The sequence below is a fragment of the Amblyomma mixtum genome, chromosome 1 (assembly GCF_055824585.1).
Source record: "Amblyomma mixtum isolate Tamu chromosome 1, ASM5582458v1, whole genome shotgun sequence".
Classification (NCBI taxonomy): Eukaryota; Metazoa; Arthropoda; class Arachnida; order Ixodida; family Ixodidae; genus Amblyomma; species Amblyomma mixtum.
Genome location: NC_143012.1, coordinates 34,369,545 through 34,389,748, shown reverse-complemented (window position 1 = coordinate 34,389,748; position 20,204 = coordinate 34,369,545). Strand labels below are relative to the sequence as shown.

At 46.6% G+C, this 20,204-nt stretch overlaps 1 protein-coding gene across 4 annotated transcripts in view; it reads left to right on the top strand.

Moving 5' to 3' along the window:
* nompA (no mechanoreceptor potential A) overlaps positions 1-20,204 on the top strand; it is a 108,885-nt gene that overhangs the window by 28,161 nt on the left and 60,520 nt on the right. For all 4 annotated transcript variants that reach the window (XM_089547452.1, XM_089547451.1, XM_089547450.1 and 1 more), the window contains exon 2: positions 5,688-5,775. In XM_089547452.1, the coding sequence (XP_089403578.1) occupies positions 5,706-5,775 (70 nt within the window). In that variant the 5' untranslated portion in view covers positions 5,688-5,705. The remainder of the gene's footprint in view (positions 1-5,687; positions 5,776-20,204) is intronic.

Here is a 20,204-nt window from a genome sequence, read left to right as displayed (position 1 = left end):
CGTGCAGACCCGTGTTTCGTTGCCATAAAGAAAACGGTTTTTGAGAAAATGTGCTTTTATTCATGCGTGTGTTTCATGCTGTCGCCCAGGGCGGCGAGTAACGGCATGCGATAGCTGAAGTATGACGCGTAATTCATGCTTGTTTTCTATTGTCAAAGATCTCTCCATGATTCAACATCTCTCCTGTCGCTTCCGAAGGCGATCGCTTATTAGACGATCGGCAGTGGCACTTGTGGAATGTTCCGCTGATGTCATCGTGTCAGGTCATAGCAGCACATTTAGCGAGTGAAATGTTCAGAGGCGCGAGTCAAAATGATCACTCAATGTGAGTGCTTTAACAATACTGGGGAGGAGGTATACGTTATTAAAGAAGAGGTATTAGGCGCGGGTTGGGGTGACGTTCCCCTCCCCGCGCTGGGCTCTTATAGGCCGGATGCCAGGTGGCCGACCGACGATGTCGTTTAGCGACCTCTTGGGCCCGCTCCGTGATTCGGAGTTGAACCTCCGTATCTGAGCTGAGAAGCGCGGCCTCCCACTGCGATTGGATAGAGAGCTGCATACTCTGAGATGGCTTGTCTTGATTACGTGAGTATAGGATGTGCGGTGTGTCTGCCTTTTGGTGCCCACAGAGAGAACAGACGGGCCTGAACGGCTCCGGGCACCATATGGAGAACATGTACGGATTAAAGAAAGTGTCTGTTTGGAGTTGCCGCCAACGTATTTGTTGTGTTTTACTTAGTAGGAGGAGGAGGAGGTAAACTTTATTAAAGAAGAGGTCTTAAGCGCGGATTGGGGTGGTGTGCCCCTTCCCGCGGTGGGCTCCCCTTCTAGGCTTGACGCCAGGTGGCCCAAGCAGTCGACAACGCATGTTCAAATGAGCCGCCCATTATTGCCAAATCGCGCATTGTGCAATCGTAAAAAAATAGTTCTTTGGGCAAGCACCAGATGGCGCCGCAGGCACCATCTATGCTAAACTTGCGTGTTTTCGCTCGCCGATGCTGTAGCCGGCGCGGAATTTTAATAGTGGTCGAATCAGGCAAGTAAATCGTCCAGGCGTCGTTTTGAAACAGAAATACTGTCGTATGCCGTGTCTGCATCCAATTTCAACGCGAATAAGGGAGTGATTTAAATCACAGGAACATTTCACGGTGCGCGTATAGCGTTGCAACAGTCAGAAGGCGGAAGGACGGGAAACCGGTCGGACAGAATTTGCGCAGAAAGAAAGGCGCGCATATAGCTGTTAAGTATATTCCTGCATTGAAACCCTGGATAGTAGATCCAAATTCGTAGCCTCCCGTTGGGGCGTCTCTCGCAGCAAGAGCAGCTAGGGAACGTTAAAACTTACGCATTATAACGCACTTTGCGAACGTCAAGAGCTGCGCTAGTTTTGACTAGTTTGACCAGTCAAGTGGTTAGAGCTGCACGACTGCCAGTGTTTTGTGCACTGCCCTTCGGCAAGAGCCCGAAATGACGCGCTTGTCCCCCCTGGGCAGCTAGATGAGCTCCGCTCGCGCTATCGGAGGCGTTGTAGAGCGGAGTGGAGCTTTTATATACTGTCACGTTGTAGTGACGGCAGTCCAGCGGTCAGGAAGACACCAGAGAGACTTGCAAACGAAGCTCTTTATTTGGGCTGACTTGCGCCCGCAAAAGAACTGAATCATTCGGTGGCGGCGTAATCAACAAGCGTGCTCGTCAATCGTCGAAGTACGAATGCCCGCTGCTCGCGGCATCGCTCAATTTAAAGCCGGCAAGGAAATTTCCAGATAGCAGGACAAGATCATCTACAGTAATCTGGAAAAACCTAGATGCAGCCTTTCATGGCTGAGATCAATCGAGATTAGACTGGTCGCTCCTCGCGTCACGAACCAAAATGATAACAGCCCTTTCCTGCAGCCTTGAGCGTGAACAAACAAACACTACAATGATACGTGGCAATACGAATATCTCCTGCGAATACGGAATAACTGTGCATACGCAACCCACTGCAAGCGTGTGCATTTTTCTTTTGCCGTTATTTACTTCGCACGAAGGACATCTCGGGCTGTAACGTGGGAAAATATATGCGCTTTCGAAAGCATACAGACAAAGCAACACCATCAGTCATGGGCGTCCGGGAGAGGGAACAAGGGATGACCCCCCCCCCCCCCCCCCCCCCCCCCCCCTGGAATTACGGATATTATCTATGCACTAGTAGAAAACAACTACACAGCTTGATTAGCACGCTTAGGTGATATTAACTTATCGGATTTTGTTTATTGAGTTCAATTCCTTGTTCATTAATAAATTCCAATATTTGTTCTCCAAGCCTGGCTCTAATTTTCTGTTTCTAATTTTTGTTTCATGTGCGCAGATTAGACCACAAATAGTTCATTTTTGGTGCTAACCTACCGTCTCCGCCATACCCGGCCATCGTGTGCCCCCCCTGGAAAAAGTTCTGCGGATGCCCTTGCCTCCAGTGCACGTAACTAACTAGTCGAAAAAGCCAAATTTTGTCGAGCTACAGCGCCAAGGGCAATCGCGTTTTCGAAATTATAAAAACTGATATGGCTATTACTAACGATCGGCCACAAATCTCTAATTGCAACTAGGCGCCTAACTAATATTTAAAAGTTAATTATTAAAAATTAGTTAACCAGCTTAGTAATTAACATCGGTTTTCTTCTGTCCGCAAACACTGGTAATACTATGCCGCATAAACCATGTTTTTACCCCATATAGCCTATCTTTTAAAATTTTTGAAAGTGTTCGCTGAAACACCAGGTATATTTCTGCAATGTCTATTTATGTATTCATGCTTAGCCGTTGAAGAGAGAAATTTCGCGGATTCGGAAGCTCTACCTTCACTGCAATGCATATCTTCTAAAGCTGCCCATTAAAGCCCACAGGTTTATAGGTAGCCACGTACTTGTCCGCTTGAAATGCGAGAACTTCCCATCTGGGCTCTCGAGGGAAGGCGGTTAAGAGGTACGCGTGAGGTGGCAGCTGAGATGCGGCGCTTCATTTTATGAAAACTCTAATTCCTGCAGCTGATCAGTGCGGAAATTGCCACTGCAAGACAGAGGAGTGGCCGGCACAGTCGTGATACTAGCAACACTCTGTATATATTTATTTGCCCATTCCCCCCCCCCCCCCCTCCCCTTTATTCCTTGTCGTAGTCTTTTGCGCAGGTGGTTTGCCGAGGTGGTCGAAATTTCCGGAGCCCTTCACTACGGCGTCCCTGATAGCCTGAGTCGCTTTGGGACGTTAAACTCCATGAAATAACTATTTCTGCATTCATCTACCGAATGGCACGAAATCAAGTTCTGCTTAAGCTTCAAAAGAAAACATTCGACAGAAGTCTGTCTGGTTGGGAAATTTAATGTTAGGAGAAGGTAAGTGACGCCAACCAAGTAAAATACAGGAAAAAACACGACGTTTCGGGACCGGCTCGGCCCCTTCTTCACGGTGTGACTACGGGCGAGCGCAGCTTGGCTTTTTAAGCCCCTGTGTGGAGGACCTGCGGGTCAATGGCCGCAGCCCATGGACGTAGGATGAGGGGAGAGTCCCCAGGGAACGATTAACATTCTCTCGTGTTTGCTGTATGTGCCACGACTCGAGTAGAAGCCTCCTGCGTGGGTTAGCTTCCGTTTCCAATACAATGGTGCTGTCGAAGTCAATTGGGTGGTCACACCCTTCACAGTGTTCGGCCACGGCGCTGCGTTGACGATTCATGTGACGGACGTCCGCTTTGTGTTGGTTCATCCTTTCCGCGAAGTTCTTCGTTTCCCCTATGTACGACGCCGGGCAGACGGAACACGGAGCTTACCCTTCAACCCCTACATCTTCTGCTCTTTCTCTATTGAACATTTGCTCATACCCAACAATTCTGGACAAAAGTGTTTTTGAGCTGGAAACAGTTTATGAACGCAGTTTTTTTTTCATATATTGCAAAATTTCACAACAACAATCAATATAACCGCAGAACACCCTACGGCAGTCTTGTATTCTTTTTTTTGCTATTAACGTTTTTGCTTTCTTCGAAAGCGTCCCCCATTGTTTTTTCTATGGCAGTCTTAACTGCCCGATGCTAGGAATAGAAACGTTATAAAAGAAAGATTTTGCTACATATCGGAATAATGGACCACTGCCTTCATTATTTCCGTAAGAGTATCTTACAATTTTTCAACATTCAAAATTTTTTGCAGATAACGTTGGGCATGGCTCTGCTCTTGTCGTTCACCCTCATTGTGAAGGTTCTTTAAAATTCCTCTTTGGCAGCTTGGCGGAAGGTTGACCGTTCAAGTCGTTCTTTCCTTCGGAGCCTGTACGTGGTGAAACGTCTGCTACGTCATGGAAAGCTTTCTTCTAGAACCAAGGCGGTTATCTTGCTAAAGTTGCACTTCGATTTTGTTTGCTGTTAATTGCGAGTCGTGTCCCCTTAATCATTCCTCTCTATTTTCTTGTCCCTTACTTCTTCGGAATCATCGAAAATTCAATTCCTGTTTCAATACAAGCTCTCCTTTTTGAGCGTTGTTTCATCACCACCCAGTTCATGGCAAACCCCGTACTGTGGGGCATTGTCCTCCTGAACTCAATGAAAAGCAATACACCTATCTACAGTGCTGTGAGCCATAATTTCGTAAGCATGAGGGCAAGAACAAAAAAGTAAACGCCATCGAAGCAGCGCAAAAAGGTTCACCTAACTTTTCTACTGCAAATGCGTCCTGTAGTGTAATGGTCAGTCCTTTTCTCGGCTGTCATGATTTCACAGTGCTTGTACGCCGACCGATATAGTCGCAAGAAAAAAAAAATTGGGAATGTACACCCGCTACACATGCGCGCGACTCAATCAGTTGTACCTGCCACCGCTGTCGGTCATTGAAACGGGTGCTGACGCCACTTATTGTTACGGTTACATCATTAAGGGCCACATATAACACGTGGCCTTGGTACGGTGTCTATTCATTTGAATAAAGGCATAGTCCGCCAACAGTCCTTGCTGCATTCTCGTGTAGGTGTACCTTTCGGAAGTTACAGAGCAGAAGGATGACCTGACACGCATACCAGAAGCGTCAATGATTCTAAAGTAACGATTGCCGCGCAACCATGCCACGACGGATGCCAAAATTTTCAAATCGTCAAAAAAAAAAAAGAGAGAGACAGGGCGATACAAAAAAGGGCGACACAAAAGTTAAAAACTCAGCGACCCGGTGGGCACAGTGGAACAATATATCGAACAGTAGATTGGCGTGCGCTGCGCACAAAGCCGTCCCGGCTGCATGAAAGCCGTCAGCCGCTGAACCGTGTCCGCAGGGACAGTCGGTCCATCGAAGCTTCCCGGAAAGATCCGGGAGAACGGGCGACCTGGCGCCGGAAGTCCCACATTTGAATGCCGCCGGCCGCGCCAGGAACGCGGGCACTGCCATTGGCCGGGGTGGCCAGCGTCCCGTGACGTCAGAGTGCGCGCTTTCTGCAACGGGCCAATGGCCAGGCCGGAAGCGGGGGACGCGTGGCGATGGGCGCCTGCGGAGCCTCCGGGTCTTCCTGTAGAGCGCCCTAAGGCCAGCGCGCGTTGATGATCGCTGAGCACGTCGCGTTTCTGCTGGACCGCCGGTTGACTTGACTCTTCTCGATGACTGTGTTTCTGTGCACCGGGGGGTTGCGGTGAACAGCCACAACCGGGGATGACGAACGCTTTTTGCTCGTAGACGGTGCTTCGGCCCAAGATGGTCCATAGCTGGTCCACCATGGTGCCCCTGGTCTCGTTTCTGGCAGCGCTAAGGATTTTGACCGAAGGTGAGTACCGACTTTCCCTCCATTTCCTCCTTGCATAAGCAGCTTTCCCTAGATCTTATCGAAGAGAAGCTTGACCTACTTACCTGCGATGTTGCATTGTGTGATCCAATAGTTTGAGCCCCATAATTGGGTCGAATATTTCGTTAGAACTGCGAAAGCGTTCAGTGGTATTTCTATCATCTGCATTATCAGCTCAGAGTTACCTCATGTATGCAGTTGATTCGCCCGTAGCAGAGGCGCTTCATACTTTCTGCTATGATAATAACTCCTCAAGATGCCCGTGGTCATCATACTCGTATATTGTACGCTGCTTCAGATTATAAAATAAGACCCGCAGGAAGGCAGGTCTCTGAAGATAGCCCAATTTCTATGTAACTAATACATCCCTTAGCTTAGCAGACTCGAGTCATGAAACCAGATGCAGGAATATCTCGGTGTAAGTCACTGGTTGTAACAGTCTGCGCTAAGAGACGCATATGGAAGATGGGCGCTCCTATCTAAGGTCGTATCTAGAGATGGAGACCTGGAAGTTGCAGTTGTCATGATGCAAGATAGAGGGAACTGAACACGTTACACGGCAGTTTCTCGCTGTCTGGGTGGTATTACTAGCTATAGCTGTCGTTTCTGTCTTGTTTAAAAGTTACAGAATGCATTTGTAAGAGTTTCTAGAGCTCGGTATAATAGACTTGTAGGGCAACGAACGAGACCACGCTGAGCGCACGTACTCTGTAGCTCGCAGGTCGGCTGTGCAACGCACTTGTCTGTTATAGTGAGAGAGATACAGGTCCAATCAAAAGTTCCCAGGCTACGGGGTCTTCTTTCGAGGGCTACGGTTGGAGAGGTACGAAAACCCCGAAGCCCAAAATGTGTATATCATATAGAAGAAGTATCGTTCTCACCTCTGAGAGCCTTGTTAACTTTATTGCTTTCATAAGCAGCACGATATGCCGCTGAAAAGTCGACCATGTGGCCTGGGAACTTTTGGCCAACCCTGTACGTAGTTTTAAAAAGGTTCGTGAGTTTGATGAGTAACCTTCTAAAGAAAGTTTCGACTTGCCAAAGCAACTCTGGTAATACCGATTTTTACAATCCGTTGTGAAACAAGTGAGCTCTAGTGCCGCCGCAGTGAGCCACAGTAGAGTCTGTTCCAATGAATCTCCCTATATTCAAAGCGTTATATTCAGGCGGCGTCATGGGGCGATCACTGTACCGAGTCGTACTGAGCGATCTGTTATTTACTAACAGTATCTGCAGTGTGAGGCTATTTATTTTGATTAACCATGTAATGCCCGTTGCATCACTTGTTATACAGAGCTAAAACATTGTGTTTTTTTTTATTTCTCCTCGCAGAACTAGAATAGCTAACAGAATTGGAGAAACGGCCTTTTCGAACATATGTATCAAAGCAAGGTCAAAGTATCAGCTCCCAGGAGTGCAGTATATCTTCTAGATATATCTAGATTTATTCGTGCAAAAGCTGACGCTAAGCCTAAAGGCAAAACGGCCTAACATTTTTGCGATTGTACTGCCGCACTGGCTGGTAATGGAGCAGTATTCAATTTTGTTATCCATTTTCTGTATGCTACAGCGTATCTACGCGCCGTTTTATCGTCCATGGAATTTTGTAAATCATCAAAATTAGCCTAATTGAAATATGATGCAATCGTGTTTTTCTTAATAAATCTCCCAATTTTTATGCATATCTACAATGAAGGTACTATATTAGAAATGAAATCCTATAAATTCTCTGTTTTATCCAAAGTTTTCAATGACTGGACATTGTAGGGTTACTTTCATAGATTTTGCTTTCAACGATCGCTTCTTTATCGGTACTGAAGGATGCCATCTTACGAGAAATGCAGGTTGAAGTTATCGGTATTTCCAGAAACCTAGGTTCTCCCCAATGAAAAAAGGCTGTATGATGCAATAACCTCATTGAGACTTTTTAATACATATATCATACAATTTGTATAGTACTTCGTGAGATTTGTAATAATTTACATTTGTGTGAGAATTATAGGATATTTGAATGCCAAACCTGTTCGAGGTTATTGCATCACACAATTTTTTTCACTAGGGTTGGCTGTCGTATTAGACGCAGAGACAGGGCTGAATTTAAAGCTGAAGGAGAACGTAAAAGGAAAGGGCACAAACTAACAGAACACAAAGGAGTAGCTAGAGTGGTCGCATACCGCGTTCTCAGAAAACACCGTGCTTGTGTTTTCGGTTTCGGGTTTCTGCTTCCTGTCTAGACGCACCTGCATAGAAAATAATGGTCTCATATTGTGTTCAGTAATGCCTAATGAGTTCCTGCCAGCCTTTTTTCTGCCGTGTTAGAGGCCCGCAGTATTTTCACGATTTTTATTTGAAGATTTTACACAAATATGCAAACTTCGCAGCATGATTTAGTTTTTTTGCGTATGCAGAAATAACCGACCCAGAGGGCTAAATTCTAAGGTGGGGTAACATGCTGCTGTGGAAAACTCGCCGCAGTCTTGTTCTATGCTGAATTTTTATTGTGGCGCGTGATTGAATGCAACTCGGATGAAATCAGTCTGACAACTAAGATAGCATGCACAGCGTAGCAATGGCTTCCCTGCTCAGACACACAGAAATTGGGGTTAGTTGGGTTTGCTCGTTCACGAAGTTCGACTGAATGCTGCAGCTAAGTAACGGAACATATCAGAACCACGCTTTTGCTGCGTATTCGTCATTTTAGGTAATTTTCGCGAGCTTCTGCGAACAGGAAAGAAACAGCACGGCTTTTTTTTCATTAACAGGTCAGTTCACCTTGAAAATGGCCTGGCATATTTGTTCTTATTCGTATTTCTTTTCTTCTCAGTTCACTGTCCTTCGGACACATCGGAGTTAAGTTCAAATCGATAAAAAGGTGATCGGTTTAGTGTCATCCGAAGAGGGCGAGTAAACCTTTCCAGCTGTGTCGTTCACATGCTCTCCAATGAAAGTGACGGGAAAGCACAGATAAGCCAAGGAGCCAGCCGTGCACACTCATTTTAACGTGACAGCGTTAAATGTCCGTTTCACCAGAAAATCCAGTTTCGGCCTTGTGAGCGAAATATCACGAGCATGGCTCTGGCAGGTGGTCCCCAGAGAGCAACCTAGGAGGCAGGTGGGCCACCTAGGTCACGTGACCTTGTGACGTCATCACAATATTCCCATCGGATAGCAAGCAAATGCCCACCGTGGCAGGTGGCAGTTAAATTAATGATTGGTCCCTCGGGAAGAGCAACCTAGGTCGCACAAGCCCCACAGGTGGCAGCACCTGCCATCCCAGGGCAGTGCCGCATCGCTTGACCGCTGCACCACTGCGCCAGGATGAGTATGAGGACTCCCAGGGATCTACGAATGTCACCTTCTGCATATATGGGAATTAAGCCTTTACTGTAACGCGTCATACCTTTGAAGCGAAGTTTAAGTGTCCGTGTCCTTTCTAAATTTTATTTAATCACTGTAAAACGTACTTCGACAGAGTACTTTAGTTCAGGCTCGTTAAGCCCTAAATTATCATCTTCATAACGTTCGATCCCGGCCGCGGCGGTCGAATTTCTTTGGAGGAGAAATTCTAGAGGCCCGTGTACTGTGCGATGTCAGTGCACGTTAAAGAACCCCAGGTGGTCGAAATTTCCGGAGCCCTTCACTACGGCGTCTGTCATAGCCTTAGTCGCTTTGGTACGTTAAACCCCATAAAACCAAACCAAACCATAACGATCCTAACTGCAGGTTGTCAAAGTCAGTGTGTACAACCACCTTTTTCCCGTCTTCGCACGCTCTTCACGTTACACTGTGTACATTGTACGCTGCCAGAGGTGCAATGTATGTCGGGGCTCATCCCCTCGTAGCAATCTAAGTAACGTGTTTGCCGTAGTTTTAAATACAGCTTGCCTGAAGTTAAGCATCATGTGTGTCCCTGCCGCTGAAGTTGCCTTTACAGCAACGCGAGTCACTTGATCTTAACATTGATGTATAAGGGGAACTATTCGCGTGGCTCATAACCGCGTGTGCTTTTACAGGTTATTCAGAAGCATACTCGTGCGCTCAGGTTGTTCTCTTGATATCATTTCGGGTTGTTCTCTGCGTACAAACGTTTTGGTGCTTGAGGTATCCATGCGATCCTACACCCAGCTCAGGTTGAAGGTCTGACCAAATGACAGGACGCAGAAAACAGGTACCATATTGACGCCTATTACTCGATTTACCTTCTGCATTTCACTTATATTGACTGAAATAACTGGATCTTTGCTGATTTCAGGCTTATGTGAATTGCTAGTTTGTTTATGATGTGTGCAGTCAAATTCTCGATGATACTATGCGTGGTCGGGCATGAATGGAAGGAAGGTTGAAGACGGCGGTCACTGACCCTATCTCGATGCGATGATTGGCTTTTTCGAAGTCCATGCATGGTTCCTCATGATTGCTCAGAACTTCTTTCCCAGGAAAACTGCGTCATTGCATTAACCTGACTCCACGTAAGATAATGAAAACTATGTTGCATCGTCTAGCTGCAAGTTGTTTTGTGCTCATGACGTTGCAAATATGTATCCTGGCCTTAATTTACAAGAAGCTTGAACCGCACCTGGATCAGCGGCTAAAATGATCAATAAGCTTTCCGAGCTGAAAGTGGCGTACCATGTACGGACTCTTATTCTCATCATTTATTGTTAAAAGCCTTTACAAACCATCCTTTCTGTTGGAACCTTCTTTGGTTCTTCGACTCCTTGAGCTGCGGTCACACGTTCCTCGCTCCTTTAACTGTAATAGGAATGCAGCTACTCCCTGTGCTAAGGTTTTGTTCTGTGCCCGCCTATGGAGTAAATCCAAACGCTCATTTCTGTAGTGCAGGGAAAACGGTCAGCCGTGAGGAGTAAGGTGTTCGTGTAAGTCTTTGCATTCCAAGTAATGCTCGGATTAAAGACAAACATGCCTGCGAGCAACCAGGGAAAGGGTACAGAAAGCATTACCGAATACGGATCACTATTAACTGATGTTTAGCTATACGCGCCTACAACATAATAGTGTCTACAGCGTACGAATCTCTTCTGGGCTTCAACTTTGCCATAAGGAATTTAGAAAATCAATAATCTTCATAGAGAGCTCGCACCAGTCTGATAATATCGGTGAAGACTTCATAAATCAGCACCAAGGCAAATAAAGCACGGTTTTACATTTTTAAATGCATGTTATCGAGAGCTTCACAATGCTTGCCGTAGTAAGACTGGAGATGAATTCCCTATTACGTAGTATCATAAGGAATAGTGACAGACCCCCCCCCCCCTCCCCTCTTCCCCTCCCCTTTCAAGTTCCGATTCGTGCCACTCTGCGTGGTGGCGGGTCGGTACTTGGAAGAAAGGGGGGGGGGGGGTTCTTACTTTACTTTTTCCCACGATGGTACTTTCTTCATGCGTCTTGTACTCCATTTCCGTGCTAAACCTTCAGCACACTTCATATGTTCGAGTTCAAGTATCAGCGCCCGCAAGATTTCATTCTGAAACGAAAAGAAAGAAAGAAAGAAAGAGCGAAATAGAGAGGAAGGAAGGAAGGAAGGAAGGAAGGAAGGAACAAACCTAAGTATGCTGGCACTTTGCCGCACATATCAAAATACCACGTAAATATTTTCAGACAACCTGTACACACTGTATAAGACTAGAATAGTCCGTTACAACCTCATTTGCGTACAGGTGCAGCTAATGTGAAAGGGAATACTTAATTCCCACCCACAAACCTATTTTATTGCTACTCCTGCTTTAGAATTAGCAAGCGAGTGGTACTGAACAAGTTTTTCCCACTGTGCTGAATTTTTTTTTATTTACTGACAGTGTTGAAAAGTGCCAAAATCAAACGGAAGCCGGAGGTGTACTCCTTGCCAGGAACCTGATCGCTTCTCACTATGGTGTCCACGGGAGGCGGTACACTGCCGCCACCGGCATTATGGTATCTGCATTTAGGCGCAGGAGAATTAAGTTGATTGTTGGTAACCCAATTGCATTGGTGGCATCTACGCCCAATTACAACGAAGCGCGTATCGCCCGGAGGTTGTTTGATCAATAGACGCATCTCAATGTCTCGAGTTCGGGTGCAGTGCGTCATTGGTGATCCTGGAAGAAGAGGCATTTCAAACGGTTATCTTAAAGTATATTTAAATTTCATCCCTTAATATAAAAGTTGCGGCCCAATTGGGGAAACGTTTTGAACGTTCCTCATGTAATGAGGATCATTCGTTCAAAGAAAACCTACTTGGAGAAAAAAAAATTGCTGGGGGCACTTAAAGATAGCGTTAATTGATCATTCTAGACTCTACATTCATCGATCGCTGGCAGTCATTGCACCACTCCTGGCGCAATGGTACAGCGGTCAAGTGATGTGCCACTGCCCTGCAATGATCGGTGCTGCCGTCAGTGGGGCTTGAGTGACTCAGGTGGCTCTTCCCATGGCCTCCGAGATCACCTGTCCGCATGACCGCGGGCGGCTGATCTCGGAGGCCATCCTCTTTCCCAGCAACTTCTCGTGACCAATCATTAACTGCACTGCCACCTGACACGGCGATCAGTCTTCTCACAATCCGGTGGGCAGGTTGTGATGACGCCACGAGGTCATGTGACCTAGGTGGCGCACTTAGGGTGCTTTCCAGGGATTTTCCACTCACAACGCCGCCGCCGACGACACTGGATTTTATGCTGAACGAGAGCCTCAACGCTATCGCGTTAGGTAAACGCATACTTTTCAGTGTTACTGTAGGGCGGATTCCCAGTTGCTTGAAAATGACATGTTCCCTTTAACATTGCTTGGACTTGCATACCTCAATCAAATAAGTAATCGATTCTGAGCACCTACATGAACCCAGACATAGGACTGACTTGCACAGCTGTGTCGATAGTCTAAAGACTGCATGCTGAAGCCCGAACTGAGTATTTGGGGCTTTGGGTGCGCCTGGCAGCACCCGCTGCTGTTGCACAGGGGTCATGGCGTTCGGCTGCTGAGTACGAGGTTGAGGTGCCGAATCACGGAACCGGTGGCCGCGTTTCGATAGAGGAAAAGAAGTGCAGAAGGCTGCTAGGTGCAATCCGATAAAAGCGCTGGCTTCAAGAACTCCAAATGGTATAGTAGGATACAACTTAAAAAATAGAGCAGTTGCTAACACTGGGCCGCGGTCCGCGGCGTCCTGTATTACTCCGCTGACCAATCACAACTGTAAACGAAATCAGCTTTTTCATGTTTGACTCTATCAAACAATCCACGTATAAAAATTCTTGAGCTGGTAATTTTTTTCTTGTGATAAGCTTCTTGTTTACGTAACGAGAAACGTTTAAGCAGCGGACTACTTTTTCTTCGTGGAGGGATTCTGTGCACGGAGGCTGAATTTGGGCGGAACTTCACTGCAGACTCAAGTTGTATCCCTTTATAGAAATTATTACGGAGCCTTCCATTAAAATGACTCGCTTTAACTCTCTCTCTCTCCCCATTTCGCACCCCTCCGTCATTACTTCCTGCACGGCGCGGCTTTGGGCGTTCACCTTGAGTGAGATAGTACGTTTTTTATTTCCTCACAACTACATAGTATTATTATAATTACTGGCTTGAAAATATAGACCTCTTTCAATGAAAACCTTTTCTCTGTCTAGGCTCTCTGCGTGAAGCCACGGGCTTCCACTGGTAAAAATGCACCACTCCCCCCCCCCCCCCCCCCCACACCCATACGACTCCATCCTACAAAAGCCCTCGGCAAAAGCAAACTCAAAGGTGCAATGGGAAGTGGATTAGTATAAAAGCGAAATGTACAACCAATACTGCTAAAGCAGATTTGTTGTACGACACCGTACGATCGCCTGTGCATTATTGTTATTATTATTATTTTTAGCATAAGTCTCTTCTAAAATTTTGTCATATTTTTACTAGGTTGCACGAATTAATTTTTTAGGCCCTTTACGCCGCCGTTCATTTAGACTTTTGTATAACATCTATCTAGAAGAATTTTCTATACCCGGAGCTTGGCGCATGATAGCCTTAGTCGCTTATGCGCCAATAAACTCAACTCAACTCATTATTATTATTATTATTCGCCCCCTAAGGACAGTCAGTTTTGTGGCCGAGTCTTGCTGTTGACTGACAGGCTGCGGGTGACAAGCCACAATGATGGCTTAAGCGAGCCTGACTACTATAATTTTATTGCTAGATTTGTGAATAAATTATTAATATTATGATTATTATTGTTATTATTATTGTCAGCAAGGCCCCGCCGCGGTGGATCAGTGGTTATGGTGCTCGGCTGCTGACCCGAAAGACGCGGGTTCGATCCCGGCCGCGGCGGCTTAATTTCGATGAAGGCGAAATTCTAGAGGCCCGTGTGCTTTGCGATGTTAGTGCACGTTAAAGAACCCCAGGTGGTCGAAATTTCCGGAGCCTTTCACTACGGCGTCCCTCATAGCCTGAGTTGCTTCGGGACGTTAAACCCCTATAGACTAGACCATTGCCAGCAAGAAGAACAGTGCTCACCACAGGGTCTGGTGACGCCACACTTTTCACACCGGAGATGCTTGTCTAACAGTCTAGGACAAAAATTTTGAAAAAAAAAAATGGAAAACTAAGATACTGGTATGGAAATATTGAAGGCAATGGTTCATTCTTACGACATGTAGGAAAATCGTTCTTTTATAGTGTTTCAATCGCTCGTATCGCGCAGTTGAAACTGCCTTAGGAATTCAATGGGCGATAGCCAAAACGTTAATGGCAAAAAAAAAAAAAAAATACAAGCCGGCCGACGGGAGATCTGCAGGTGTATTGATTGCTATACTGAAATCTTACAACATACGAAAAAAAATTGTGCTCATAAACTCTTTCCCGTTCAAAAATGCTTTTGTCCAGAATTGTTGGGTGCAAGTTCCTCTCGTAGGCGCATTTAAGTAGCACTGAGGTGATAAATAAATCGAGGTGTATCAAATATTTGTTATTCCAACGTGAAATAGATAAGAACGATTACAGATCCCGCCACAGTTTCAACTATCTCTTCGCTTAAGCGCCCCGTGGGAGAAAGCTAGAGAATGCATGCATATTCCGTCCGCTGAGCGACCGTGCTTCGCATGGAGATGCCGTTTCTAGCCACACCGAAAAGCTCCACCGCTCCGTTCGCGTCTTTCTTTTTGCTTTTTACGTCGCGGCGCTCAGCTGCATAGAGAAAAAAAAAGTTGCGCATTCCACTCACGCACGTTAAATATCAAAAGTGCCGAAAAAGCCTGGATGCATCAAAGCGAGGTTGCTCTTTGCAACGGCATCCCGGCACTCCCGGCGACAACAAAAGGGTCGTCTATTTTTTTACTTGTTTCCACTTTTGCAGCTTAACAAAAAAATCTGCTTTAAAAAGATACCGGAGGCCGGCGCTGACCGAAAGGGCTGAAAAGACGACGCGCTCGGCTCTCTTTCCTATGCACACACGCACACGCATGCACACATTGGCGCTGCAGGCAGTCATAGTGAGAATCCGCGCACCGCTGCAGGCGCCAATGCACTTACGAAATGCCGCCACTGTCCACACAGAGAACATAGCGATGCGAGGGAAATAAGGGGGAGAGTGAAGAGTGACTGGGGTGGAGACGGGGAGAGGGGGGTTTGCGGAGGGTTGACTGACTACTGGCCGGACGTCCGGAGTGCCGGGGCGCTCTTTTCAGGAAGCGACCGCACAGCGCCCGCCGCCCGGAAACGCGAGGGGGCAATTAAGCGTGCACGGTTAACCGTTATACGCGTCCGCGAGGCGGCGCCAGGCGCAGCTGGTCGCCTAGCGCACGGGAGGACTACGTGCCCCACGTTCGCTCGCCGTGCTGCTGCCGCGGTCGAAGAAATGAAGGGCAACAGGTGCTGGATAGAGTAAACTAACACTAGGGGCCGAGCATAAAATGTGATTAATTTACTGGGTCCACCTTAGCCTCATGTCCGGTGTAGTACCAATAGAATACGATATCATACAGATGTATCTGGAGAGCACAGGATGTAGGAAGTGGTGAGAAATGGGCTTCTGTGAGAGCTTCATTAAGAGAAAGAGAGAAAGGAATAAGTAGGTGAAATAGTTGCCGAACAAGAAAATAGGCTCGATAGAATCCTTAAGTTTCTATTGGAGCTTCCGTTCAGATACGCGTAGGGGTCTATATGTGCCGGAATGGTTCTGTTTAGTGCGTTAATACCCATCCTGCAGTTTTCCTATTTGTTTCATCTTCCAAGGTTCCTATGAATACGGATCATTTAGAACGCTTTGGAGAATTTGGGATTTTTTTTCTGCTTACTACAGTTATCTTCTGGATTCATTCTTTCGGCTCACTACAGTCGGTTGCAACCGCTAGCGAAGCTGGGGTGGGTGGCTACTGAAACCATTGGAAAAAAAAAATAATGAAGCACTGTGAAAGGGAACACATGATCGTATTTTTTTTTCAGAGCGCTAGCTCTTATAGCTTGTTTCTCAATTTCGCGCCGTCCACGTCGTCAGCGTCCGCAGCGCCACCTGCCTCGGTTGGAAGGTGGCAAAGTGGAGAGGGGGGTTTTCCCTTCTCCACGTTCATAGGGTAGGAGGAAGAGGGAAGTGGAAGAGAGAGAGAAGGTAGGAGACGATGGGTGGCAGATTGCATAGACAGATATAGTGGACAAGAGGGATAGGAAAAGGTGAAAGGGAAGAGTGAGAAAGGGTGGAAGAGAATGGGTAGCGTAGTGCCATGGACATCCTCCTCGGGTGAGGAAGGTGGTTGGTTCGAAACCCACCGAAACCCATTGCAAAGTATCACTACAGTCCTGGGCCAGAGAAAAAAGAGAAAGAACAAAACATGTCTGCGAAGTATTCTTTACCGTCACACCACAGTGCTAACGCTCAAACATTCGCATTATATATGCGTGAACATCCTGCGATCTTTTTATTACGTAATCAAGGATCATTGCCCAAGTATAAATGCGCAATCTGGTTTTCATTTTTTGTTTTAAACAGGTTCTCTTTGAACACATTATCTCTTCAATGACTTTTCAAGTTGGACTGTGTTTTAAATAAATAAAAAGCACGTTAGTCTCTTCAGTACGGACGAGAATTCTCATCTTTGTTTGCTTTTAATTATATAGTGTTCCCTTTTATATTGCTCGCAACTGTACGTGGCCGGCTCTGGTGCGAAAAAGAAAGGCAAGAGAGTGAATTTGAAAAATAATAGTAACATGATATGACGGAGAAATTTCATTGTTATGAGGACATCGCTTGAAACGCCGACGCGCTTTTGAACCAAGCGAGCCAATGGATTGGATTGGACTTTAGGGTTCAACGTCCGGTCCGAAAGCGACTCAGGCTATGAGGGACGCCGTAGTGAAGGGTTCCGGAAATTTCGACTACCCGGTGTTCTTTAACGTGCACTGACATCGCACAGTGCGCGGGCCTCTGGAATTTCGCCTCCATAGAAATTCGGCCGCCTCAGCCGGGATCGAACCCGCGTCGTTTGTGTCAGCAGCCGAGCACCATAACCACTGAACCACCTCGGCGGGCTACGAGCCAATGGGAAGGTCACTAGTTAAGAACATAGCGGATGTTATGCGCTACGTAAGTACATGTCTTTAAGAGCCACGGTGGCACTTCTTTATAACGGATACATAGATGATTCTTAGCTGTAATGCACGCGCATTTTAGTTACGGCAGTAGAAATGTTTATATGGCGAGTAGCCAACGACCCTGCATCCTCTTCTTCGCTAGTCACCTTCGTTTTTCTATGTTGACGACTCCTTCCGTCTCCCATCAAACGCAGCAGGTTAGAGTGGCGCCACTTATTCGAACAAAGCCTTTTGTCTGTGTAGTCAACTTAAGCTGTATTAGTGTAGAAGTAGTTATTGGTTTACATCCCAAACTTGAACAGGGGCAAATTGGGGCTCTGGTGAGGACAGCTCGGCATCATTGTCGTCCACTTCGGGTTCTTCAAAGTGTATGCATTCTCATACCTCTTTACCCTTTTTGTGATTCACTGGTTGCCTCTGCATGGTTTTAGTTGCCTTGCCAGTCACACTGGCGTAGTTCTCTAGGCTAATTCGTGCTGTCCGGATTCAGCTTTTATGGGCGGTGACATCCCAGCGAGAACGTGCACTTTAAATACGATATCAGCCTTGCTCGGGAAAAAAATTAACTATCAGAGCTACTCTTATAAGTTTGTAACTATAGTAGTAAAAGCATGGACGAATTGGTACAGTCTCAGCATGAAGATTCTACCAAAACAAATACAAAAATGAATCGAGAAAGCAGTACGACTATTGTAAAATAAATTTGCGCACTTATGCAGCCCGCTAAATGGCAAACACGAAGTTGTCGCACAAAGTTTCCTGATAGAATGACCATGGCCCAAGAGTTTACCATGATAATGCAACTCGATAATGGAATTGTATAGAGACATCTGTGAGTTGGTTTTTCACACTAGCACATTAACAAGTGTTGGAAAGTGCACAGCACACAAGCATCTTCGTCTTTCCGTACCTCTAATCGTTTATTACCACCTCTGTGTGTTAATCCGCATTAGCCTTACGAGGCGTATAGGAAAACCCCGAACGCTATACAGCAAACATTGCCTAACATTTGCAAACTCTCCCCAGCATTGCTGTGTATGTTTTCTTAAGTAGCTTTACAACGCTACTTCATGACGAAAAAAAAAAAAAAACTTCAACTTCAACTTTATAGGCGTTGCATTTTTCCGAGCAAGGTCTTCGTTGTTTCTTAACCTAATCGAACATCATCTTCACGCTTAGTTCAAACAAAACACCTTTTTTATAAGTTGAGAAGTTCTGTCGCTTCCAACTGCATTCACACCAGCCAATCCGGCAAGCACCTGACATGACACGGAAAGGCAAGTTCCTGAAAAAACAGAAACAAATGCAGGCTGCACGAGCGCGCGTTACTCTTCACTGAGTTAACAATACAAGGTCTCAAAAAACATTGAGCAACGTTATCTCTATAGAAGTAGGCCGAGCAGGACGTGCTCGCGTTCGAGCGGGCGTCACGCGTACGTTGATTACCTTGAACCAGAAACGGCTGGTCCCGTCGCGAAAGGTGCTGGACCTCATTCATTTCCTCTCCGTTGAAGCGATGGCACGGAAACACGATTTGCATTTAAAACACCAAGAAAAGTGTAAAAGCAAACAGAGGAATTGCGCAGTCGCAAGCAACGCGTTCAGGCAAAGGCAGGCCAGGTAGCTCCTACCGCGGCGGAGGGTACAGGGTGGCCGGGCTATCTGCGTGTCGCATCGGTCGTTAGCTGACCCTGAGTTGAATGATCGTGTCGCGAGGACATTCTGCTTTCCATGACAATCGGACGTTGGCGCGGGGGGAAGGGGGGGGGCAAAAGAACGCTCGAGGGAAAGGAGGCGGAGAGGGTACGTAGCTGGGAGAAGCAGCGAGGCTTTCGACGCGACGAGGTGGAGAGTCGCATGTTTTGGACGGGAAAGTGCGCTCGAAATGAATTTGCTGACGCCGCAAAAAAGAAGGAAAACAAACAAACAAAAAACGCTCGCATTACAACAACAGCAACAATAAAAAGGGAGTCCATCTTCTCGTTCGCTGTTCCCTAAGCCTTGGTGGAGTAGGAAAAAATATATAAATAAAGAGTATAAGCACAAAAACATGTGCTAACGAGGCAGGATAACGGTAGTATAGCGACAAAGATGTGGGCGTACTCTCGGACGTTGTTCTTTTTTTTTTGCCGTACACCAGACGTCGCGGCGAGCGTTTACTTCCGGAATGCGTCGGCGAGATTAATAGTGGCGGTCACATCGGTCGCACTCGTCGAGTGCGTCTTCCGGTTGCGTACGCCGGGGACGCGGCATTGGCAACACCGGTGGCTTGGGGAGAAGGGTACATTTTACGTGCCGACCGAAAAGAGAGAGAGCGGGCGAATGGTCATCGGCGCCAACTCGAAGAGACAAATAAATGGGCGCGTGCGGTGGTACTCCATTTTGCGGGCAGCACGCGATCCTGACACGAGACAGTTCCGAGGTCGTTGACGGCTTTGGAGCGAAAAACGTGCGCTGATGCGCTGTGTAGTCGGATACAACATATGTCTACAGTGAAGCCCCGTCCACATTCAGGGTCACCGCACAGAATTCCTCCGCGACGAAAAAGTAGTCCCTAGTTGAGACCTTTCTTCTAACCGAAACGAGAAGCGATAGCAACCACACTAAAGTATATATAAGCGCAAGAACATTAGATGCCTCTGGCTTGTTTAGCACAGTGAAACATTGGAAAGCCGATTACGTTCACTGTTATCATTGGTCAGCGGAGTAACACAGGACGCCGCAGACCGTGGTATATTCTTAGCAACTGCTGTCTTTGTAAGTTGTATCCTGCTATAGTTGTAATGCTAAACGATTGGGCAGCCTGTGGAACAGTAAAGATGTGGTGTGTCGAAGTTGTAAGAGGGCTAGGT